Source organism: Somniosus microcephalus, chromosome 12 (genome assembly GCF_052327205.1).
Source record: "Somniosus microcephalus isolate GS21.2 chromosome 12, FLI_Smic_1.0, whole genome shotgun sequence".
In the NCBI taxonomy this organism is placed as follows: Eukaryota; Metazoa; Chordata; class Chondrichthyes; order Squaliformes; family Somniosidae; genus Somniosus; species Somniosus microcephalus.
Window position 1 is genome coordinate 167,011,331 of NC_140998.1, and position 25,891 is coordinate 167,037,221.

General features: G+C 43.3%; 2 protein-coding genes across 3 annotated transcripts in view; one reads left to right on the plus strand and one right to left on the minus strand.

The window, feature by feature from the left end:
- The window catches only part of stard9 (StAR-related lipid transfer (START) domain containing 9), a 284,572-nt gene extending 263,283 nt beyond the window's left edge, over window positions 1-21,289 (plus strand). For both annotated transcript variants that reach the window (XM_086003792.1, XM_086003791.1), the window contains 5 exons: window positions 480-544; window positions 1,037-1,242; window positions 14,780-14,859; window positions 20,440-20,598; window positions 20,674-21,289. In XM_086003792.1, coding sequence (XP_085859918.1) covers window positions 480-544; window positions 1,037-1,242; window positions 14,780-14,859; window positions 20,440-20,598; window positions 20,674-20,775 — 612 coding nt within the window. In that variant the 3' untranslated portion in view covers window positions 20,776-21,289. The remainder of the gene's footprint in view (window positions 1-479; window positions 545-1,036; window positions 1,243-14,779; window positions 14,860-20,439; window positions 20,599-20,673) is intronic.
- Window positions 21,290-21,332: 43 nt separating this feature from the next.
- The window catches only part of cdan1 (codanin 1), a 101,115-nt gene continuing 96,556 nt past the window's right edge, over window positions 21,333-25,891 (minus strand). The window contains exons 26-29 of the mRNA XM_086003793.1: window positions 24,591-24,784; window positions 22,685-22,798; window positions 22,454-22,541; window positions 21,333-22,174 (exon numbers count right to left, since the gene is read on the minus strand). Of these exons, the coding sequence (XP_085859919.1) occupies window positions 22,473-22,541; window positions 22,685-22,798; window positions 24,591-24,784 (377 nt within the window). The 3' untranslated portion in view covers window positions 21,333-22,174; window positions 22,454-22,472. The remainder of the gene's footprint in view (window positions 22,175-22,453; window positions 22,542-22,684; window positions 22,799-24,590; window positions 24,785-25,891) is intronic.

Here is a 25,891-nt window from a genome sequence, read left to right on the forward strand (position 1 = left end):
CACTCCTCCCAACTGGGATGAACTAATTCTGCTCAGACCAGAGATCAAACGCTACCAGTACTACATCACATGCTGTATTTTTTTAAATTATTTATTCTCGGGATGTGGGCATCACTGCCAAGGCCAGCATTTATTGCCCATCCCTAGTTGCCCTCGAGAAGATGGTGGTGAGCCGCCGGCTTGAACCGCTGCAGTCCGTGTGGTAAAGGTACTCCCACGGTGCTGTTCGGGAGGGAGTTCCAGGTTTTGACCCAGCGACGATGAAGGATCGGCAATATGTTTCCAAATCAGGATAGTGTGTGACTTGGAGGAGAACTTGGAGGTGATGGTGTTCCCATCCGCCTGCTGGTCGTGTCGTTCTAGGTGGCGGAGGTCACAGGTTTGGAACCCCTCCGCCATCGAGAGCCAATACTTCACATTTTAAAATCTATTACTTACATTGTCCACAAAATACATGATGAAAAACCCTGTCTTTTCAGATCATGGTAGCATCTGTTAACAACCTTGGCAACCTTCTTAATGGTAAAGCAGCAGCTGGATGGAGGTAGGTGCAATTATTCTTACAAGTAAAACAAATATACAAAGTTTAACCTTTCAGTCCTTAAATTACAGAAAGAAAGAACTTGCATTTCTATAGCACCTGCGACCTCAGGACGCCCCAAAGCGTAGTCACTGTTGTAATGTAGGAAACACGGCAGCCAATTTGCGCACAGCAAGCTCCCACACACAGCAATGTGATAATGACCAGATAATCTGGTTTAAGTGTTGGTTGAGGGATAAATATTGGCCAGGACACTGGGGAAACTCCCCTGCTCTTCTTTGAAATAGTGCTGTGGGATCTTTTACATCCACCTGAGAGGGTAAATGGGGCCTTTGTTTAATATCTCATCCAAAAGACGGCATCTCTGACAGTGCAGCACTCCCTCAGTGCTGCCAGATTTGTGCTTAACTGTACATAAAAGCAAAAGAACTGTTTTATTTTGATCCCCCAAATGAACATTGTGTGAAGTAATGTCAATATTTTTGTGTTCATTAGATACCACTGCACAGAAAAAGGGATCCTAATGTTCTATAAGCAGTACACCTCCTCAACAAAACATGGCTTTATGGGGGTTGGTGTAATTGAGAAACCTTTGCACTGTGTGTGGTGCATGGTGAAAGATCATAGCAAGAGGCAGCTCTACGACAAGACAATAAAAACTGTGGAAATACACCGGCAGCTGGGAAATGGCATTGAGCTTGGTAAGATGCTCCTACCCCCAGGGCGCAGTGAAACGGCAAAAGAATTTCATTTGAAAAATGAAGATTTAAGAAAAAGATATTGGAGAGATTTCATGCAGTCACCTCCATGGCTTCTGGTCTTTCAGGGTTATGATGTTGTGGGAGCTAAGGTGCGGTTCATTGATCATAATCTGCCCCAGTACTTGGGATACCCAATGAAATTTCTTTTGACAGTCTTTCTGGCCATCCTTTCTAAGCAGCACCACCAGGAAATGGCTCATTATTCCTATGCATGGGCCATTCTGTGGGCCAACGTATGAGGGGTTTCTCTTGAAACTGGCTGGAGTAACTTAAGTCCCTTCACTGACCAATTACATAGAAACATAGAAGATAGGAGCAGGAGTAGGCCATTCGGCCCCTTGAGCCTGCTCCGCCATTCAATGAGATCATGGCTGATCATCCAAATTCAGTACCTGTCCCTGCCTTCTCCCCATATCCCTTGATCCCTTTAGCCTTAAGAAATATATCTGACTCCTTGAATATATTTAATGAATTGGCCTCAACTGCCTTCTGTGGTAGAGAATTCCACAGGTTCACCACTCTCTGGGTGAAGAAATTCCTCCTCATCTCTGTCCTAAATGGCTTACCCCTTATCCTTAGACTGTGACCCCTGGTTCTGGACTCCCTGGTCATCGAGAACATCCTTCCTGCATTTCGTCTGTCTAGTCCTGTTAGAATTTTATAAGTTTCAATGAGATCCCCTCTCATTCTTCTAAACCCCAGCGAGTATAAGCCCAATTGACCCAATCTCTTCTCATACGTCATTCCTGCCATCCCAGGTATCAGTCTGGTGAATCTTTGCTGCACTCCCTCCATGGCAAGAACATCCTTCCTCAGATAAGGCAACCAAAACTGCACACAATACTCAAGATGTGGTCTCACCAAGGCCCTGTACAACTGCAGCAAGACATCTTTGTTCCTGTACTCGAACCCTCTCGCTACGAAGGCCAACATACCATTTGCCTTCTTAACCGCCTGCTGCACCTGCATGCTTACCTTCAGCGGCTGGTGCACAAGGACACCCAGGTCTCGTTGCACTTCCCCTTCTCCCAATCTGTTGCCGTTCAGATAATAATTTGCCTTCCTGTTTTTGCCCCAAAGTGGATAACCTCGCATTTATCCACATTATACTGCATCTGCCCAATCACCCAACCTGTCCAAATCATACTGGAGTTTCTTGGCATCCTCCTCACAGCACACACGCCCACCCAGCTTTGTGTCGTCTACAAACTTGGAGATATTACCTCTAATTCCCTCATCTAGATCATTTATATTCCACATTAGTCAAGCATGATTTTCCTTTTGTAAATCCATGTTGACTTTGTCCGATCCTGTCACTGTTTTCCAAGTGCTCTGCCATTACATCTTTTATAATGGACTCTAGCATTTTCCCCACTACTGATGTCACGGTTACTGGTCTATAATTCCCTGTTTTCTCTCTACCACCTTTTTTGAATAGTGGGGTAACATTAGCTACCCTCCAATCCATGGGTATTGTTCCAGAGTCTATCGAGTTCTGGAAGATGACCAGCAATGCATCTACTATTTCGAGGGCCACTTCCTTAAGTACCCTAGGATGTAGATTATCAGGCCCTGGGGATTTATCGGCCTTCAATTTCGTCAATTTCCTTAACACCATTTCCCTACAAATACTGATTTCTTTCAGTTCCTCCCTCTTATTAGACCCTATGTTCCCCAACTTCTCTGGGAGGTTATTTGTGTCCTCCTTTGTGAAGACAGAACCAAAATATGTATTTAGTTGGTTTGCCATTTCTTTGTTTCCCATTATAAATTCCCCTGATTGTGACTGCAAGGGACCTACGCTTGACTTCACCAATCTTTTTCTCTTCACATATCTATAGAAGCTCTTACAGTCAGTTTTTATGTTCCCTGCAAGCTTACTCTCATATTCTATTTTCCCCCTCTTAATTAATCCCTTTGTCCTCCTTTGCTGAATCCTAAACTGCTCCCAATCCTCAGGTTTACTGCTTTTTCTGGCCAATTTATATGTCCTCTCCTTGGATCTTATGCAATCCCTAATTTCCCTTGATAGCCACAGTTGATTCACCTTTTGTGTTTTATTTTTATGCCAAACAGGGATGAACAAATTCTGTAGTTCATCTATGTGATCTTTAAATGTTTGCCATTGCCTATCCACCGTCAACCCTTTGAGTAACGTTCCCCAATCAATCCTATCCAACTCGTGCCTCATACCATCGTAGTTTCCTTTATTTAAATTCAGGACCATAGTCTCTGAGTCAAATACTTCACTCTTCATCTTAATGAAGAATTCGATCATATTATGATCGCTCCGCCCCAAGGGGCCTCACACAACAAGATTGCTAATTAATCCTTTCTCATTACATAATACCCAGTCTAAGATGGCCTAATCTCCAGTTGGTTCCTCGACATATTGGTCCAGGAAACCATCCCGTATACACTCCAGGAATTCCTCCTCCACAGTATTGTTACTAATTTGGTTAGCCCAATCTATTTGTAGATTAAAGTCACCCATGATAACTGCTGTGGCCTTATTGCATGCGTCTCTCATTTCCCGTTTAACGCCATCCCCAACCTCGGCATTACTGTTTGGGGGTCTGTATATAACTCCCGCTAACGTTTTCTGTCCCTTGGTATTTCTCAGCTCTACCCATACAGATTCTACATCATCAGATCTAATATCCTTCCTTACAATTCTGTTAATCTCTTTAACCAGCAATGCTACCCCACCTCCCTTTCCTTTTTGCCTATCTTTCCTGAATATTGAATACCCCTGGATGTTGAGTTCCCAGCCATGGTCACCCTGGAGCCATGTTTCCGTAATCCCAATCATATCATATCCGTTTACATCTATTTGCGCAGCTAATTCATCCACCTTATTACGAATGCTCCTCGCATTAAGACACAAAGCCTTCAGGCTTGTTTTTTTAACACTCTTAGACCTTTTAGAATTATTATTTATTGTGGCCATGTTCGATTTAAACCCTTGATTACTCTGACTGCCACTTTTGCTTTTCTCCTTCCTGTCTTTTGCTTCTATCCTTGTTTCCCTTTCCTGTCTCCCTGCACAGGTTCCCAACCCCCTACCATTTTAGTTTAAACCCTCCCCCACAGCACAAGCAAACACTCCCCCCAGGAGACTTGCTTTCACGGTGAACATTCTGGTGTGCTCCTACATTTGTCTGCAGGTTCAGCCCGGTGTGGTCCCAACTCCCGTTTGTCTTGGTATAGTCCTGTTTGCGGTTGGTCTCATTCTGAATATGTTGAACTGGAGATTTGCCAGTGGGAGCAGTAGCCGTGACCAAGTCATTGCTGAGAGGAGATGAAAGGCTTCTTTACCCTGCTCTCCCTGAAGTCAAATCTTCTCGGCCTGAATAGGTACCTACCTGCTCCTGATGGTAACAATAATGCCCACTAAACTTAGTTGGCTGGTGTTTTCATAGGTACATCAGGGTAACTTTTAGATTCTCTTGTTACTTTTTGAAATATTCCAAAGGAGCTCTAAGTGTTCACCACAAAGTCTTTTCTCAAGGTGAAGCAACTCCAGGGTATTTACTACAGGCTCAAGCCTTACATATCTGTGGACACGTCGGCTTGGGCTACTGCCCTGGCATCCAGTGAGGATCTCCATAGCAGATTGCTGCACTGTCCCTGACAACAGTAAAAGTCTGCTCGTCTAAACTTATTCATTCAAGGGCTTTGTGCAATGTCAGTCTTAAGGATACGTAAACAAACGAGAATAAAATCCTCATGCCCCATATGTTTGGACAGCGAAGGTAATTTTTCTGTGCTTGGTTTGATTGTAGCAAACTACTGGAGAATCTGCTACAAGGCGTGTAAATAAGTAGCAATTCCACAGTCCTCAAAGGGGAAATCTGAGTGACATTCTCTTATGCTCATTTTTGGATTGGGTAAGAAAAGATGCTGATAGAGCAGAGAAGGTTAAGGGGAGATTTAATGCAGGTGTTCCAAATTATGAGGGATTGTGATAGAGTAGATAGGGAGAAAATGTTTCCACTGGCAGGAGGGTCGGTAACTAGAGGACACAGATTTAAAATAGTTGGCAAAAGAATCAGAGGTGAAATGAGAATTTTCTTTTACGAAGTGAGTTATTGTGGTAAAAGTCAGCACAGATTTGTTGGAGGGAAATCGTGTTTGACCAACTTGATTGAGTTCTTTGAAGTAACAGAGAGGGTTGATGAGGGTAGTGTGGTTAATGTTGTATATCGACAAAACAGGAAAGGAGAGCATAGGAAAGAATAAAGTAAGGGAGGACATTGATGGCCAGGGAATAAATAGAGTTATAGAACAGGAGAGTAAAAAGATGGTTAACAATAAAGGGAAAGGAACTGCTATTAAAAATGAGTTAATCTGCCTGTACGGCAATGCACAGTGTCCGTAATAAAATGGAAACTGGAGGCAGTAATTTAAATAAAGGAAACTACGATGGTATGTTTGGCATAAAAATAAAACAAAAAAGGTGACTCAACCGTGGCTAACAAGGGAAATTAGGGATAGCATAAGATCCAAGGAGAGGACATATAATTTGGCCAGAAAAAGCAGCACACCTCAGGATTGGGATGAGTTTAGGATTCAGCAAAGGAGGACAAAGGGATTAATTAAGAGAGGGAAAATAGATTATATGAGTAAGCTTGCAGGGAACATAAAAACTGACTGTAGAAGCTTCTATAGATATGTGAAGAGAAAAAGATTGGTGAAGTCAAGCGTAGGTCCCTTGCAGTCACAATCAGGGGAATTTATAATGGGGAACAAAGAAATGGCAGACCAATTAAATACATACTTTGGTTCTGTCTTCACAAAGGAGGACACAAATAACCTCCCAGAGATGTCGGGGAACATAGGGTCTAATGAGAGGGAGGAATTGAATTAAATCAGTATTTGTAGGGAAATGGTGTTAGGGAAATTGACGGGATTGAAGGCCGATAAATCCCCAGGGCCTGATAATCTACATCCTAGGGTACTTAAGGAAGTGGCCCTAGAAATAGTAGATGCATTGCTGGTCATCATCCAAAATTCTATAGACTCTGGAACAGTTCCCATGGATTGGAGGATAGCTAATGTAACCTCACTATTTAAAAAAGGTGGTAGAGAGAAAACAGGGAATTATAGACCGGTAAGTCTGACATCGGTAGTGGGGAAAATGCTAGAGTCCATTTTAAAAGCTGTAATAGCAGAGCACTTGGAAAACAGTGACAGGATCAGACAAAGTCAACATGGATTTACAAAAGGTAAATCATGCTTGACTAATCTACTGTAATTTTTTGAGCATGTAACTGGTAGAATAGGTAAGGGAGAACCAGTGGATGTGTATTTGGACTTTCAGAAGGTTTTCGACAAGGTCCCGCATAAGAGATTAGCGTGCAAAGTTAAAGCACGCGGGATTGGGGGTAAGGTACTATCTTGGATAGAGAACTGGTTGGCAGACAGAAAGCAAAGATTTGGAATATACGGGTCTTTTTCCGAGAGGTAGGCAATGATTAGTGGGGTACCACAGGGATCGGTGCTAGGACCCCAGCTATTCACGATATATATAAATGATCTAGATGTAATAGCTCCAAGTTTGCAGACGACACAAAGCTGGGTGGGCGTGTGTGCTGTGAGGAGGATGCCGAGAAACTCCAGTATGATTTGGACAGGTTGGGTGATTGGGCAGATGCATAGCAAATGCAGTATAATGTGGATAAATGCGAGGTTATCCACTTCGGTGGCAAAAACAGGAAGACAGATTATTATCTGAATGGCAATAGATTGGGAAAAGGGGAAGTGCAACGAGACCTGGGTGTCCTTGTACACCAGTTACTGAAGGTAAGCATGCAGGTGCAGCAGGCGGTTAAGAAGGCAAATGGTATGTTGGCCTTCATAGCAAGAGGATTCGAGTACAGGAGCAAGGATGTCTTGCTGCAGTTGTACAGGGCCTTGGTGAGACCACACCTTGAGTATTGTGTGCAGTTTTGGTCACCTTATCTGAGGAAGGATGTTCTTGCCATGGAGGGAGTGCAGCGAAGATTCACCAGACTGATACCTGAGATGGCAGAAATGACGTATGAGGAGAGATTGGGTCGATTGGGCTTATATTCGCTAGAGTTTAGAAGAATGAGAGGGGATCTCATTGAAACTTATAAAATTCTAACAGGACTAGACAGACTAGATGCAGGAAGGATGTTCCCGATGGCGGGGGAGTCCAGAACCAGGGGTCACAGTCTAAGGATAAGGGGTAAGCCATTTAGGACTGAGATGAGGAGGAATTTCTTCACCCAGAGAGTGGTGAACCTGTGGAATTCTCTACCACACAAGGCAGTTGAGGCCAATTCATTAAATATATTCAAGAAGGAGTTAGATATATTTCTTAAGGCTAAAGGGATCAAGGGATATGGGGAGAAAACAGGGACAGGGTACTGAATTTGGATGATCAGCCATGATCTCATTAAATGGTGGAACAGACTCAAGGGGCCGAATTGCCTACTCCTGCTCCTATCTTCTGTTTCTATGTAATACGTTGCGAGGAACCAGACATAGTAGGGATTACTGAGAGATGGCTACACCAAAATCTGGACTGGGAATTAAACATTGCAGGGTATAACATATTCAGAAAAGATAGAGGGGGAAAAGGGGAGGTGGAGCAGCTGTACTTATTAGGGATAACATAATGGCAGTAGAAAAAAGTGGCTCCGCTATCAGCAAGACAAAAATAGAATCCATGTGGATAGAGATAAAAGATAATAAAGGATCAATCACGCTAATAACGGTAGTCTACAGACCACCTAATAGTGGAAGGGAGGTGGAGGAAGAAATATGCAAACAAATTAGGAAAATGAGTAAAAAATATAGAATAATAATCATGGGGGATTTGAACTACCCTGATATTAATTGGCCAGAAGAGGTAGGTAAGGGGGATAAGGGAATGCAGTTCCTACAATGTGTACAGGACTCCTTTCTAACCCAATATGTAAGCAGCCCAACAAGGGAGGATTTGCGATTGGATCTAGTAATGTGGAATGAACCAGACCAGATAAAAGTAAAAGTAGGGGAACATCTAGGCAATAGTGACCATCGTATAACAACAACAACTTGTATTTATATAGCACCTTTAACGTAGTAAAACGTCCCGAGGCGCCGCAAAGGAGTATTTTAAGACAAAAAATTTGACACCGATCTACATGAGGATAAATTAGGGCAGCTGACCAAAAGCTTGGTCAAAGAGGTAGGTTTTAAGGAGCATCTTAAAGGAGGAAAGAGAGGTAGTGAGGCGGACAGGTTTAGGCAGGGAATTCTAGAGCTTCGTGCCTAGGCAACAGAAGGCACAGCCACCAAAGATTGAGTGATTATAATTAGGGATGCTCAAGAGGGCAGAATTAGAGGAGCGCAGATATCTCGGGTGTGGGGGGGTGGGGTGAAGGAGATTTCAGAGATAGGAAGGGGCGAGGCCATGGATGGATTTGAAAAAAAGATGAGAATTTTGAAATCGAGGTGCTGCATAACTGGGAGCCAATGTAGGTCAGCGAGCATAGGGGTGATGGCCGAATGGGACTTGGTAGGAGTTAGGACACGGGCAGCCGAGTTTTGGATGACCTCAAGTTTACGTATGGTGGATTGTGGGAGGCCAGCCAGGAATGCATTGGAATAGTCAAGTCTGGAGGTAACAAAGGCAGGGATGAGGGTTTCAGCAGCGGATGAGCTGAGGCAAAGGCGGAGATGGGCGATGTTACAGAGGTGGAAGTAGGCGGTCTTTGTTATGCTGCGGATATGTGGTCGGAAGCTCATTTCGGGGTCAAATATGACACCAAGGTTGCGAACAGTGTGGTTGTGGTTCAGACAGATGTTAGGGAGAGGAATGGAGTCAGTGGCTAGGGAACGGAGTTTGTGGCTTCGGTCTTCCCAATATTTAATTGGAGAAAATTTTTGCTCATCCAGAATTGTATGTTGGACAAGCAGTCTGACAATTTAGACACCGTGGAGAGGTGGAGCTGGGTGTCGTCAGCATTCATGTGGAAACTGACAGTGTTTTTGGATGATGTCACCAAGGGGCAACATGCAGATGAGAAATAGGAGGGGGCCAAGGATAGATCCTTGGGGGACACTAGAGGTAACGATGCGGGAGCGGGAAGAGAAGCCGTTGCAGATGATTCTCTGGTTACGGTTAGATAGATAAGAATGGAACCAGGCGAGTGCAGTCCCACCCAGCTGGACGACGGTGGAGAGGTGTTGGAGAAGGATGGAGTGGTCAACCGTGTCAAAGGCTGCAGATAAATCAAGAAGGACAAGGAGGGATAGTTTACCTTTGTCACAGTCACAAAGGATGACATTTGTAACTTTGATGAGAGCCGTTTCGGTACTGTGGCAAGGGCGGAAACCTGATTGGAGGGATTCAAACATGGAATTGCAGGAAAGATGGGCATGGATTTGGGAGGCGACAACACGTTCAAGGACTTTGGAGAGGAAAGGGAGGTTGGAGATGGGGCGGTAGTTTGCAAGGACGGAGGGATCAAGGTTTATTTTTTGAGAGGGGTGATGACAGCAGATTTGAGGGAGAGGGAGACAGTACCTGAGGAGAGAGAACAGTTAACAATATCAGCAAACATGGGAGCCAGAAATGGAAGTTGGGTGGTCAGTAATTTGGGGGGAGGTGGGTATCATAGACAAGATGAGCGCAGAGAGATCATGAGGGGAGATCGGAGAGAAACTGGAGAAAGATGCGAGTTCGGGGCTAGGGCTGGGGGGAACCTTACAGGAGATTTGGCCCAGTGGGCTAGGGGAAGGAAGGGAAGTGGCAGAAGCAGCTGAATGGATGGTCTCAATCTTAGAGACAAAGAAGTCCATGAGCTCCTCACACTTTTTATCGGAGGTGAGGGTGGAGGAGACAGGGGAGAGGGGTTTAAGAAGACGGTTAGCAGTAGAGAATAGGAGCCGGGGTTTATCTTTGCGTTCCAGAATGATTCGGGCATAGTGAGCAATTTTGGCAGACGAGAGCAGGGCCCGATTATGTGGGCCAACCAGATCTGGTGGTGATTGGCTAAACCAGTTCTCCGCCATATCCGTTCAAGTCTGCGTCCCTTGGACTTGAGTATAATGCACTTTAAGATAATAATTGAGAAGGACATAAGTATGACGAAGACCAGGGTAATAGATTGGAGAAAAAACGATTTTGCAGGGCTGAAAATAGTTCTTGGGAAAATAAAATGGACAACAATATTGGCAAACAATGATGTAGAACAGCAGTGGGAAATATTTAAGACGGTGTTCAACAGAGTCCGTGAAAAATATATTACGCAAAAAACAAAACCAAGCCAAACACTAATGAATAAATAAATAAAGACCTAAGGGTAAAATTGAGGATAAGGAAAGAGGCATACAGTAAGTACATGGACAGCAGGGGAGCATGACGAGATTAGGAGAGAAATCAAAAAAACTATTAGAAAGGCAAATAGTTTAATATGAAATTAAATTATCAAGGAACATAAAACAAAATAGTTAAATATCTTACAGGCACATCATTAAAAAAAGGAAAGTCAGGATGGGAATAGGGCCACTAAGGGATGAACATGATAATATCACAGGTAGCAACCAAGAGATGGCAGAAATATTAAATAATTACTTCGCTTCAATATTTACTAGGGAGACAGAACAGGTGGACATGACATCGGATGGTGAGATTACAAATTGGATAACTGCATTTAAAATAAAAAGAGGAGAAACATTAAATAAACTAATCAAACGCAAAGAGGATGAAACCCCTGGTCTGGATGGATTACATCCATGCATTTTAAGAATCCAGGGAAGAGATAGCAGAGGTATTACTACACACTTAATTCATTAGAACAAGGTGTAGTGCCAGAGGACTGGTGGATAGCTAATTCATTAGAACAAGGTGTAGTGCCAGAGGACTGGTGGATAGCTAATATAATGTCTATATTTAAGAAGGGAGATAGAACATGTCCAGGGAACTATATACCAGTCAGCTTAACATCGGTGGTTGGAAAAATAATGAAATCCCTTCTCAAGGAGAAAATAGAAGAACATCTATAATATAATAATGAATAGTCAGCATAGATTTCAAAAGAGAAAGTGTTGTTTGACCAACCTCATTGACTTTTTTGAAGAGGTAACAGAGAGTAGACAGGGTATTGCAGTAGATGTAATTTATCTAGATTTTCAAAAGGCCTTTGATAAGATACCACATAATAGACTAATGAATAAGGTCGGAGAATGCGGAGTCAGGGGACAAGTAGCAGAATGGATAGCTAGCTGGCTTCAAGACGGAAAGCAGAGAGTAGGGGTAAAGGGTAGCTATTCAGAGTGGCAGAAGATGGGAAGTAGTGTTCCACAAGGATCAGTGCAGGGACCACTGTTGTTTATATTAACGATTTAGACTTTGGAATCAAAAACACAATTTCTAAATTTGCAGATGACACCAAATTGGGGGGGAGAGATAGTCAATACTGAGGAGGACTGCAACAAATTACAAGGAGACATTAATAAACTTGAAGAATGGGCAAAATTATATATTTAACCAACTTGATCGAGTTTTTTGATGAGGTAACAGAGGGTTGATGTGGATTTCCAAAAGGCGTTCGACAAAGTGCCACATAATAGGCTTGCCAGCAAAGTTGAAGCCCATGGAATAAAAGGGACAGTGGCAGCATGGATACGAAATTGGCTAAGTGACAGGAAACAGAGTAGCGGTGAACTGTTGTTTTTCAGACTGGAGGAAGGTACACAGTGGGGTTCCCCAGGGGTCGGTTCTAGGACCACTGATATATATATATTAATGACTTAGACTGGGGTGTACAGGGCACAATTTCAAAATTTGCTGATGACACAAAACTTGGAAGTATCGTGAACAATGAGGAGGAGCGTGATAGACTTCAAGAGGACATAGACAGGCTGGTGGAATGGGCGGACACGTGGCAGATGAAATTTAACGCAGACAAGTGCGAAGTAACACATTTTGGTAGAAAGAATGAGAAGCAATATAAACTAAAGGGTATAATTCTAAAGTGGGTGCATGAACAGAGAGACCTGGGGGTATATGTGCTCAAATCGTTGAAGATGGCAGGGCAGGTTGAGAAAGCAGTTAAAAAAGCTTACAGGATCCTGGGCTTCATGAATAGAGGTACAGTATAGAGTACAAAAGCATGGAAATTATGATGAACCTGCATAAAACACTGGTTCGGCCTCAACTGGAGTATTGTGTCCAATTCTGGGCACCGCACTTTAGGACGGATGTGAAGAGGGTGCAGAAAAGATTTATGTGAATGAATCCAGGTATGAGGGACTTCAGTTACGTGGATTGACTGGAGAAGCTGGGATTGTTCTATTTAGAGCAGAGAAGGTTGAGAGGAGATTTGATAGAGGTGTTCAAAATCATGAGGGGTCTGGACAGAGTAGATAAACTGTTCCCATTGGTAGAAGGGTCGAGAACCAGAGGACACAGATTTAAGGTGATTGTCAAAAGAACCAAAGGCAACACAAGAAAAAACTTTTATACGCAGCGAGTGGTTAGGATCTGGAATGCACTGCCTGAAAGGGTGGTGACGGCAGACTCAATCACAGCTTTCAAAAGGGAGTCGGATAAGTACCTGAAGGAAAAAAATTTGCACGGCTATGGGGAAAGGGTGGGGGTGTAGGACTAGCTGAAGTGCTCTTGCAGAGAGCCAGCACGGGCTCGAAAGGCTGCCTTCTGTGCTGTAACCATTCTATGTGCTGTATGATGGGATAGAAGTAGGAAGTTGAAGAATCAGACAGGAGACTTGGTACATTTCTTAAGTAGGTGGCCAAGTGATTCAGTGGCTTAATATTTATACATATACATGATTAATTTGCAACTGATATCATAGAAACATAGAAGATAGGAGTAGGCCATTCGAGCCTGCTCCGCCATTTAATGAGATGGCTGATCATCCAAATTCAGTACCCTGTCCCTGCTTTCTCCCCATATCCCTTTAGCCTTAAGAAATATATCTAACTCCTTCTTGAATATATTTAATGAATTGGTCTCAACTGCCTTTAGTGGTAGAGAATTCCACAGGTTCACCACTCTGGGTGAAGAAATTCCTAATTTCTGTCCTAAATGGCTTACCCCTTATCTTTAGATTGTGACCCCTGGTTCTGGACTCCCCCGCCATCGGGAACATCCTTCCTGCATCTAGTCTGTCCAGTCCTGTTAGAATTTTGTAAGTTTCATTTTACAAGTCAGTACCTTACCCCCAATCCCATTCTTCTAAACTCCAGCGAATATAAGCCCAATCAACCCAATCTCTCCTCATACGTCATTCCTGCCATCCCAGGTATCAGTCTGGTGAATTTTCGCTGCACTCCCTCCATGGCAAGAACATCCTTCCTCAGATAAGGTGACCAAAACTGCACACAATACTCAAGGTGTGGCCTCACCAAGGCCCTGTACAACTGAAGCAAGACATTCTTGCTCCTGTACTCGAATCCTCTTGCTATGCAGGCCAACATTTGCCGCCTTAACCGCCTGCTGCACCTGCATGCTTACCTTCAGTGACTGGTGCACAAGGACTCAGGTCTCGTTGCACTTCCCCTTCTCCCAATCTATTGCCGTTCAGATAATAATCCGTCTTCCTGTTTTTGCCATCAAAGTGGATAACCTCGCATTTATCCACATTATACTGCATCTGCCCAATCACCCAACCTGTCCAAATCATATTGGAATTTCTCGGCATCCTCCTCACAGCACACACGCCCACCCAGCTTTGTCTCAGCTGCAAACTTGGAGATATTACATCTAGTTCCCTCGTCTAGGTCATTTATATATATTGTGAATAGCTGGGGTCCTAGCACCGATCCCTGCGGTACCCCACTAGTCACTGCCTGCCACTCGGATAAAGACCCGTTTATTCCAACTCTTTGCTTCATGTCTGCCAACCAGTTCTCTGTACAAGTCAGTACCTTACCCCCAATCCCATGTGCTTTAACTTTACACGCTAATCTCTTATGCGGGACCTTATCGAAAGCCTTCTGAAAGTCCAAATACACCACATCCACTGGTTCTTCCTTATCTATTCTACCAGTTACATGCTCAAAAAATTCCAGTAGATTTGTCAAGCACGATTTACCTTTAGTAAATCCATGTTGACTTTATCCGATCCTGTCACTGTTTTCCAAGTGCTCTGCTATTACATCTTTTATAATGGACTCTAGCATTTTCCCCACTACCGATGTCAGGCTTACCGGTCTGTAATTCCCCGTTTTCTCTCTACCACCTTTTTTGAATAGTGGGGTTACATTAGCTACCCTCCAATCCATGGGTACTGTTCCAGAGTCTATCGAATGTTGGAAGATGACCAGCAATACATCTACCATCTCGAGGGCCACTTCCTTAAGTACCCTATCAATCAGTAAATTAATTTTTTTGGGCAATTTAATCTCTTAATTTGTATCAAATTTGGAAAGTGCTGAATGTTCCACTTTACAAATTCATGCTCCCCTTTTATGACATTTTCCCTCTTTCTTCAAGTTTATCTTGTGAATGACACCTCTGTGTGCTACCTCAACCAGCCCAGGGACTTCTGCTGCATCAGTGTGGAGGCAAAAGAGGTAAGGCTAACAACAGCAGACCTTCCTTTTGAAGTTGATTTCTTCTCCTGTTAGAGCACTGGATACATTAACCGTTGGACTATTTGAATGACAAGTAACATTCTCCCCTCCATGACACTTGGATTTATACACACAAGGGTCACAAGAAAGTGCAGAACTAGAAAAGACATATCATTCGTCCCAAAAGTAATAACGCTCAAATAATGGTCCGATTTTCCCTTTTTTTCCCCCACACAGCTGCCTCACTGGACAGGTACATTCCACAGGTTCACCACCTCCTGCATAAAGCATTTCAATCTCATCTGTGTACAGCTTCTCTTGTCACAGCTAGACCAGTGTTCCCTGGTTCGTGTTGGTCGAACATATTAGCAGGATTCGATCTATCAACTCTCGAATACCCTCGCCCCGAGCCTACTTCAGAGTAAACAAACCCAGGCTATTCAACCTCCCTTCATGGCTCAGACACCTTGAGCAACACAACAGTTTAGTTGCTGTTCTCCGCACTGCCTCCAGTGTCTGGATATCCTCACTGTAGTATGGCGAACAGCACTGTCCACAGTATTCAGTGTGGCTGTACCATGCATCGGCAGTCACACTTTGGCTATATGTGCCTCTACAGCTTTTCCTGGTTACCGCCAGCACCACAACTCCCTCACCTGTGTTGTGTCCTATAGCCTAGAGCCATTTAGTTTATTTCTCTTCCATGGACTCATTACCATGCCTCTGCCCACATTAAATGTCATTTGCCACTCATCTCTTCACTTTCCTGCCCTATCCAGATCCCTCTCACTCACCTGTCAGCTTTGTTTATGGCCCATGATACCACACCAATGTCCTTCACTTTAGAAAAGTAAACACTATCTGCTAAACGCACAGTGGTCTGCACAGAGTGATCTTAAACTGAGTGCTTCTAAACAGAGTGTTAAAGTTGGGAATTTGGAGAGAGTCGAAGTCTCTGGTAAGTAGTGGGTGAGTATTAGCTGTAAAAAGTGAAATTTAGTTTAACAATTTGAATTTAGCTTAGAACTTTAAAAACTGTAGTTAACAGAAACTGCCTGTCAGTGGCTGTGAACTGTCCGTCGGTTGTAAGTGTTTGTCTTGAATGGGAGCTGAGACAGCACTTGTAACTTGGGTGTAGCTCCAAGGATATAAAAGTAAACACTATCTGCTGACATAGAGTGGCCCGCACAGCGTGCTCTTAAATTGAGTGCTTCTGAACAGTGTTAACGTTGGGAATTTGGAGAGTGGTAATTCTGAGCAGAGGGGGAAGGAACTGCTGCGTTTTGCATCCAATACTTCTCGAGCTTTGTGTTACAGGTAAACAAGATTAAGTAATTAGTTAAAAATGAAACTATAAGCTAAATTAAATACATAAAACCAGGGATGGCAGTGTAGGTGGTGTGCTGCAACTGCAGCATGTGGGAGTTTGTGGAGAGCACTGTGATCTCGGACAACCACGTTTGCAGTAAGTGCTTGCATCTCGAAGAACTTCAGCTCAGAGTTGTTGAGCTGGAGTCCGAGGTGCAGACATTGTGGGGCATCAGGGAGGGGCAGAGTTACCTGGGCATTTTATGCAGGAGGTAGTCACACCCCTTAGGTTAGGTAGTGGTACAGGTCTGGTTAGTGGCCAGGGACAGGAGGGTGTGACTGCAACTCAGGCAGGTAAGGGGACCCCAGGTGCAGTGCTGGAGGAGCCTGTCTTTGCCCTTATCCAACAGGTATGAGGTTCTTGCTGCCTGTGTGGATGGGCAAACTGATCACGGCACCGGAGGCCATTCAAGTGGGGGTGGGGTGGGGGAGTGAAAAGGAATGTTGTAGTGGTAGGGGACAGTATAGTCAGGGGGATAGATGCTGTTCTCTGCAGCTGCGATTGGGAGTTTCGAAGGCTGTATTGTCTGCCACCGCAGTGCCAGGGTTAAGGATATTTCCTCAAGGCTGGAGAAGAATTTGGAGTGGGAAGGAGGAGGATCCCGTTGTCATGGTTCACGTAGGAACCAACGACATAGGTAGAACTAGGAATGAGGATCTGCTGAGAGTGTTTGAGGAGCTAGGGTCCAAATTAAAAAGCACATCTGGATTGTTACTTGAGCCACACACAAATTGGCATAGGGACAAACAGATCAGAGTTTTAAATGCGTGGCTCAAAAAGTGGTGTGGGAGTAAGGGGTTTCAATTCATGGGGCACTAGCACCAGTACTGGGGAAAGAGGGAGCTGTTCCGTTGGAAAGTCTCCACTTAAACCTGACTAGGACCGGTGTCCTGGAAAATTGAATAACCAGGGCTTTAGACTAAAGAGAGTGGGGAGAGGTCAGGTGAGGGGAAATTGAGAAATCTAATAAGTCAAGGCAATGGAGCAGTGTAGCGATTTGGGTAAAGATAAGCAGAGTGTGACAGGAAGGAAAGAGAGTTTAACGGTAAAGGTGCCTTTAGTGAATAAGGTGAAAGCAGGGAATAATGGTTAAAAAGTTCAAATTATAGGCTATTGACCTAATAGCCATTGCAGAGACGTAGTTGCATGGTGACCAAGGTTGGGAACTAAATATTCCAGGGTACTTGACATTTCGAAAAGACAGGCAAAATGGAAAAGGAGGCAGGGTAGCCCTGATAAAGGACATGAGGACAGTAGTGAGAGGATCTTGGCTTGGGAGATCAGGAAGTAGAATCAGTATGGGTGGAGAGAAGAAATAACAAGGCAGAAAACACTGGTGGGTGCAGTTTATAGTCCCCAAACAGTAGCTGTACCGTTGGACAGAGTATTAATCAACAAAAATAGGAGCTTGTAACAAAGGTAATACAATAATCAGGGGGGACTTTAACCTTCATGTAGAGAGAGCAAATCAAATTGGCAAAGGTAGTCTGGAGGATGAGTTCATGGAATCCAATCGAGACAGTTATCTAGAACAGTACGTCATGGATCCAACCAGGGAACAGGTTATTTTAGATCTTGTATTGTGTAATGAGACAGGGTTAATTAGTAATCTCATAGTAAAGGATCCTCTGGGGAAGAGTAATCATAATATAAACTTTCACATGCAGTTTGAGAGTAAAATACTTCAGTCGGAAGCGAGAGTCTTAAACTTAAAGCCAATTACGTAGGTAGGAAGGGTAATTAGATTAAAAGGTATGATGGTAGATAAGCAGTGGCAAACATTTAAAGAAATATTGCAAAATTCTTAACGAATATATTCTATTGAGAAATAAAACTCCACGAGAAAAGTGATCCATCCATGGCTAACTAAAGAAGTGGCTTATAATGTTGCGAAGAATAGTAGTAAGCCTGAGGATCGAGAGAGCTTTAGAAACCAGCAAAGGATGATCAAAAAATTGATAAAAAGGGAGAAAATAGAATGAGAGTAAATTAGCAAGAAATATAAAAACAGATTGTAAGAGCTTCTACAAGTAGGGAAGAGAGTAGCAAAAGTAAGCATTGGTCCCTTAGAGGCTGAGACAGGTGAAATTATAATAGGGAATAAGGAAATGGCAGAGACATTAAACAAATATTTTGAATCTGTCTTGACAGTAGAAGACACAAAAAGCATACCAAAAATAGTGGGGAACCAAGGGGCTACTAAGAGTGAGGAACTTTAAGTAATTATAAGTAGAGAAAAAGCACTCGAGAAACTAATGGGACTAAAAGCCAACAAATCCCCTGGACCTGATGGCCTGCATCCTAGGGTTCTAAAAGAGGTGGCTGCATTGGTTGTGATCCCTAGATTCTAGAATAATCCCAGCGGATTGGAAGGTAGCAAATGTAACCCCACTATCCAAGAAAGGAGGGAATGAGAAAACGGGGCAACTACAGGTCAGTTAGTCTGACATCAGTTGTTGGGAAAATGCAGGAATCCATTATTAAGGAAGTGATAACTATTAGAAAATCATAATATGATTAGGCAGTCAGCATGGTTTTATGAAAGGGAAAATCATATTTGACAAATCTGTTAAGTTTTTTTTGAGGATGTTAAGATGCAGTATATTTGGATTTCCAAAAGGCGCCACATAAAAGCTTGTTATGCAAGATAAGGGCTTGTGGGTATTATTAGCGTGGATAGAGAATTGGTTAACGGACAGAAAACCGAGAGTAGGGATAAATGGGTCATTTTCAGATCGGCAGGCTGTAACTAGTGGGGTGCTGCAAGGATCAGTGCTTGGGCCTCAGCTATTTACAATCTATATTAACGACTTAGATGAAATGGCCAAGTGCAATGTATCCAAGTTTGCTGACGATAAAGCTAGATGGGAAAGTAAGCTGTGAGGATGACACAAAGAGCCTGCAAAAGGATATAGACAGGTTAAGTGAGTGGGCAATAAGGTGGCAGATGGAGTATAATGCGGGGAAATGTGAGGTTATTCACTTTGGCAGGAAGAATAGAAAAACAGAATATTTTTTAAATGGTGAGAAAATTAAATGTTCAGATGGATTTAGGCGTCCTTGTACAGGAAACAATTAGGAAGGCAAATGACATGTTGGCCTTTATTGCTAGAGGATTGGAGTATAAGAGTAAGGAAATCTTACAACAATTGTACAGGGCTTTGGTGAGACCACACCTGGAGTATTGTGCACAGTTTTGGTCTCCATATTTGAGCACGGACATACATGCCTTAGGGGTGGTGCAACAAAGGTTCACTAGATTGATCCCTGGGATGAGAGGGTTGTCCTATGAGGAGAGATTGAGTAGAATGGGTCTATACTCTCTGGAGTTTAGAAGAATGAGAGATGATCTCATTGAAACATACAAAATTCTTACAGGGATTGACAGGGTAGATGCTGAAAGGCTGTTTCCCCTGGCTGGGGAGTCTAGAACCAAGGGTCAGCCATTTAGGACTGAGATGAGGAGAAATTTCTTCACTGAGGGTTGTGAATCTTTGGAATTCTCTACCCCAGAGGGCTGTGGAGGCTGAGTCATTGAGTATATTCAAGAGAGAGATCGATAGATTTTTGAATAATAAGGGAAACAAGGGATAGTGCAGGAAAGTGGAGATGAGGGAAATGATCAGCCATGATCTTAATGAATGGCAGAGCAGGCTTGAAGGGCCTAATGGCCTACTCCTATTTATGTTAAGTTGTGCCCATCAGACTAGGACACTGAAATCATTTAAGAAACAGATAAATGCTGTAATAGGAGGATATTAGGGTTGATATGAAGGATGAGATCAAATTGCCTAGGGCCTTTTTTATCCAAGCCTACCTTGTGATTTCATAAAACTGTTTTTCTCCTAACTCTTGCTGGGGAATGGAGTCAGTGGGCCTCTGCTCTCTGGCCCACCCAAGTGCTTGCTCTTCATGTGAGTGCTGGCTGCCTATTTTGCCAAATTGAACTGATCCTGTGCTCATTAGATAGTAATCAGGAGTGGAAACCCTGGCTGATACCAGTGGCAGAGGGCCCTGCCAACATAGCATAGACCAGGGATTGACCCTGTGCCTCTGATGAAAAATCAGTGAGCTCCTCCCATTGCTGCTAGGGATGGGAATGCAAAAGATGTGGTTGATCAGCAAGAAGAGGAGTTTGCTGTTATCCTTTACACTCCAGCTGGGAGCAGGTGCAGTGTGCCTACAGTTTAAATCCATCTTTATTTCACCAGGACCAACAGTACATTCTAGCAATGCAGTCCATCTACGAGGAATCGATGCCTCGGCCCGTGAAGGAGATTGTACGGGGGGAAATGCTGCCCAGTGGCTGGATCCTGCAGCCTGACACACACAATGGAAAAGAAATAACAAGACTTATCTACTTGACTCAGGTAAAGAGTTTAAATAGAATTAGAAATTTTATAAATGAATTGGTACCAAAATGGTGATTCTTTTCTGTTTTTAAGGTGGATCTTGGTGCTCCTGCTCTCCCTAGCAGACTGTTGGGGTCAGTTGCCAAACGACAGCCTTTGTGCATTGCCAACCTTGCCAACTTGCTCTCCTGCTGACTTTTTCGGTTTTCAAGGCAGGTACTGAGCAGCCGCCTCCCCTCTGCATTTGTAATCTGACAAGACTTTGTGTTTAAGAACTTGTTCCCTGCCTAGCTCAGGCCACACACTTTGTTTTTATAAACATTTTACCACAATTATGCATGTTCAAACTTAGGATACCTGTGCATTGTCAGTAACTGAGTAGGTTGTGTATAATTTGTACAGCTATTTTTGTATTGTAAAATTAAACAGAATCTGTGTTGCAGTTGCTGACTCAGTCCCTGATAAAGTAAAAGACAATCCTTCCTAGTGGACAAGTTGAGTTACAGATCCTCAATGGCTTGAGCTGTTCTAGGTTTTTATTAAAAAATGTACAGTTAAGATATTTATTTTTGTATGCAAAATCAGAGGTCACAATTGAACTTTTATTTATATATAAACTGGTTGAAGCATTCCATGAAATTTGACAATTAAGGTTTTTAATATTGGAATTGTTTTTTTTATAAATAAATATTTTGTGGTCATTATTCTATATGATGGTATTTATACTTGATGCTTTGAGTTCAAATATACAGTTTGTGAAAGTAAAATGTCTTTATTACGGTTGGGATGTGGTGCCATATTAACAAGTTTCATTAAGTAGAAAGATCAGCAGGTCCCCTCCAACTGTTGATCAGAAGCTATTGGATTCTCAATCTGCAACAATATGCACTTGTACAGGAACGTTACATCACTCAAGTGAACACACCTCTTCTCTCTCCCAATAACTTCCAACTCACCTTGGGTTCCTCTTTCCCACTATCCACACTTTGAAGGTAGGAACTTGATTGTAAATAATTGGCCCAGATTTTGCAGTAGTAATAACTTGAGGCTAGCAGTAAATTGCACTGCAGCGTCCACACATGCACAGTTAAACGTGGAAATTGCCCTGCTCCTCCAGTACCTCACCATGAGATTTGGCTTCATAACACATGAAGGGTGTGAAGTACTCACTAAACAGCCAGAAAAAGTTAGGGCTGGTCCATTTAAGTGTGGAGTCTCGTTCCTTCAGAATTTAATTGTTAGAGAGATGAGAGAAGTTAAAATAATCTCCTTCAACCGGCAAAATTCAGGAGTAGGTTCAGGTAAGTTTTACTATATATTAGTGGCCGTGTTTCGGGCTCTTGTACCTTGGTAAGTATACCTCTCTGTAATCTGGACTTTTTGATCAACCGGCACCACGCCGGTCCCATCAGTGCTGGATAAAAAAGTTTCCTGTATATTGAATTAATATTCGAATTTCACTTCCTGGTTTAGATTCTGTGTCTCAGTAAGGGTTCTTCAATCTGGTTGAGGAGACGCTGTTGCTGGATAGGTCCCAAATTGCCTGTAGAGGCTGCCACACTGAAATGGTACTGTGTAGAAGTCCACAAAAAGTCTGTAGGCAGCATATAATGAAACAGTGAGCAGAGTTTGTTTGCAGTTGACTGCAAAATCTGGGCCAATATCCCAGGAATTAGTTACACCAAAATATAAAATGGTCCAATTATTAAAAATAGTCCAATGTGAACTACATAAAATATTCACAAGTGAATAAATTTAGCAGCATTAGTAAAATTTAATCTCCCCCCCCCCCCCCAATGAATTGCACTTATGAATGGCAAAATACTGCAAGAATAAGGCTAGTTTTTTTTTGTAGAAGTTAATCTAAGCACACCATTTTACTCGGTACATCTTCATTCGGCATCTGGTCTTCCATTTTCTGTGCCAGTTCTGAACACGGATTCTATCAAATTATTGAAATCCTGGAATAAGAAGCAAGAGAAATGTGTTTTTAAAAATCAAGAGCTCTGGTGTTCTATTAATGGAGGCGCAACTCGCCACCCTGTCATTCGGCCTCCACCGTAACAGGTTCACTTACTAAACAGAACAAATCAAACTCCGTTACCTGGGGCCAAGGCTGCTGTGAAAGGTCCCTCCAGCAACTCTCTATTTCCACAGTCTTCATCAGCCCCTGCTTAGTAAGGCCATTAATTAGAAACGAGAGCTCATTCCACCATAACTAATGGGAGAAGAAATTGTTAATAAAGCTTTGAAAAATGAGTTCTCTCAGACAACTAAATTATAATGCAGTATATTCACCTTGTTACCAACATTCATATCTGACTGGACAATTCACTTCTACCCATTTTTTTTTCAACTTGGCCAGCATTTCCCTATAAAAAGTGCAGTGTTCAGAAAGTAGAAGGGAACTTAACAGCCTCAAAAATGTGTTTATGAAGTATGATATTAAAGGGCCGATCCACTGATGTGTTACAGGACAGTCTCTGGCAGGGTCCTGGATTTCATGAGGAGGAAAGATTTAGGGCTTTTATGTAAAGGCTGCACTCTGATTTAAATGAGCCCTCTACAACAAATTTCCCATGTTCTCTTGGATTCTAGAACAGGACTTGATGGCTTTTGTTGCTATACTGCTGTTTCTGCATGATTCCTTCTATGTTATTTTGTATCCTGCTTTGTTCAAATCTTAAAAAATAGGAAATCTATTCATAGCATACCATCCCTCATAGTTTCTGTTACATATTGGCAGACTTGTAAGAATTGCCACACAGCATTTAAAATATCTTTTGTATTTGGGAAGGAGGACCTGGAAGAATTTGTCTACCTTAGTCTTCATAACAACAGTGCAATGTGCCCCAAGACATTTTTTGAGTTAATTTGGCACAGTCTAAAACAATGGGTCTTAAAACAACTTCTGATTGAAGCTTCCTCAGCCTGAGTCCTGAAGATAAAGTGCTGTTACAATTCCTTCTGTTGCTATTATGAAACTGAAATACTTTACCAAGGATTTTGCCACTATTTCTAAATCAAAATAAGAGACATTGGCCTAGAAATTCAGTTAGGGGTGCCCAGCTCGCCTGGGCGCCGGAATTACCGCTGCGTGCGGAGCCACTTGCGCCAGCGGGATTTTCAGCGCCCCAAGTGGAAGCCGGCCGCTAAACAAGGGGTTATCGGCGTGCAAAGTGCCGCAGCAGTACTGCAGGCCTTCCTCTTAAGGGGGAGGTGCCTGCAACAGCGCGATCCCCGCTCGCGAGTGCCGGGCTCTCTGGATACAGCCGGCAATGCCGCTGGGGGGGGGGGGGGGGGGGTTGCGGGCAGGCGGCCGAAAAAGCGGCCGGCCGCACCTCCACCTTAACTCACCCCACTACCGGCAGAGGTAGGCCCCGTGTACCGGTCGCGACCAAATATGGCCAGCGGGGCGCTGCGCACACCGATGACGTCATCGGTGGCGGCACAGCGCTACTGGCTAACGCCGCCATTAGCGCCCCGCTAAATATCGCGGTAGGTTTGCACAATGGCGCAAAAGCCCTCTTTGGGCACAAACTGAATTTCTAGGCCATTATCTGTTTTTCAGGTTACTCATCGATCCACGAATGATCAGTGTGAACAATCCTGGAGACCAATGTTCCCTTTAAGCTGCACGGAGCGCTCTGGAGACCCCATGCACCCAGCGCACGGGCTTTTAAAGGGAAAAACCACACAGGCGTGCAATTTTGAATGGGCCACACGGCCCAAAATAAAATTAGAGGGAACATTGCTGGAGACCCTTTAAGCGCTGCTGCACTTAATATTCCTTACTCACCAAATGCACAGGAAACCTATCGCATTTAACGGTGCCCACGTCACCAAATGCAGCAAGATCAGCTCCCCACTCCCCTGAACTATAATTAACACAACTGTTGTTCAAATGACAGATAATTGAAAAACAGAAGTCTACCAGAGTCATGTACAGTATGTGTGAACTCATTCACAATGGGACGAGCCGTATTTAAAAAGCACTCGACCAGAGTTACCTTTCGATTGCTTGCCCCGATTGTATACGAAATGTTCTTCTCACTAAATATTATCTGAAGAGGTACAGGCACACGGAAATCATCCTTCCACAAAGCAAAGAGGAGTCTGAGCGAATGCTGGATGGACTTGCAATGAGAAGCCTGATCTCTGGAATCCTTCATATTAGGGTTAGATAGTGGAATTTCTCCTGCAGCTGTGGAAAAGAACCAGAGGTGAGACTTCGGTTGGGTAGAGCTGAAGCTATTTTGGAACAAGAGCAAACTAGTCCACTACTGTTACAAGACAACAACGTTGCTGTACATTCTTCAAAACAAAAGGGACCATTTCCTCTGTGCACCACATGTAATAAAATTCTATTATGATTTTTATTATACAGTGTACAGAGGAAACCTCCAAGATTGGTTAACTCTGAAGTCGAGTGAGTCAGCCTCACAAATTGAAGTCTCAAAACAGAGAGGAAAGCTATATGTAATGGGCTTTTGGTTCAATGTAAAGTACAAACTAGAGTAAATGTACAAAAAGAAGTTCCACTGGTGAAGACTACTAGAGTCGTCAGCCATGGCTCAGGTAAAACTCTCGCCTCCGAGTCAGATCATGGGTTCAATCCTATGAGGAGAGATTAAGTAGACTAGGCCTATACTCCTAGAGTCTAGAAGAATGAGAGGTGATCTCATTGAAACATAAAATATTAAGGGCTTGACAGGGTAGATGCGGAGAGGCTGTTTCCCCTGGCTGGAGAGTCTAGAACTAGATATCACAGTCTCAGAATAAGGGGTTAGCCATTTAGGACTGAAATGAGGAGAAATTTCTTCACTCAAAGGGTTGTGAATTTTTGGAGAGGGCTGTGGATGCTCAGTCGTTGAGTATATTCAAGACAGAGATCGATAGATTTTTGGATACTATGGGAATCAAGGGACAGTGCAGGAAAGTGGAGTTGATGTAGAAGATCAGCCATGATCTAATTGAATGGCAGAGCAGGGCCAAATGACCTACTCCTGCTCCTATTTCTTAATCGCCACTCCAGTTCTGCACTGTCAGAGGTGCCGTCTTTCAATTGAGACATTGACCAGAGGCCACGTCGGCTCTCGGATAGATGTAAACCACCCCACAGCGCAATTCAAAAGACAAGCAGGGGAGTTCTCCCAGCGAACTAGCCAATATTTATCCCTCCAAAAAAAATCAAACAGACGAACTGTTCATTTCTTTCATTGCAGTTTGTGGGGCTTCACGGAGCTCAGGTTGGCTGTCGCAGTTGCCTACAAAATGTCAGAAATACTTCATGGGCTGTGAAAGGCGCCAT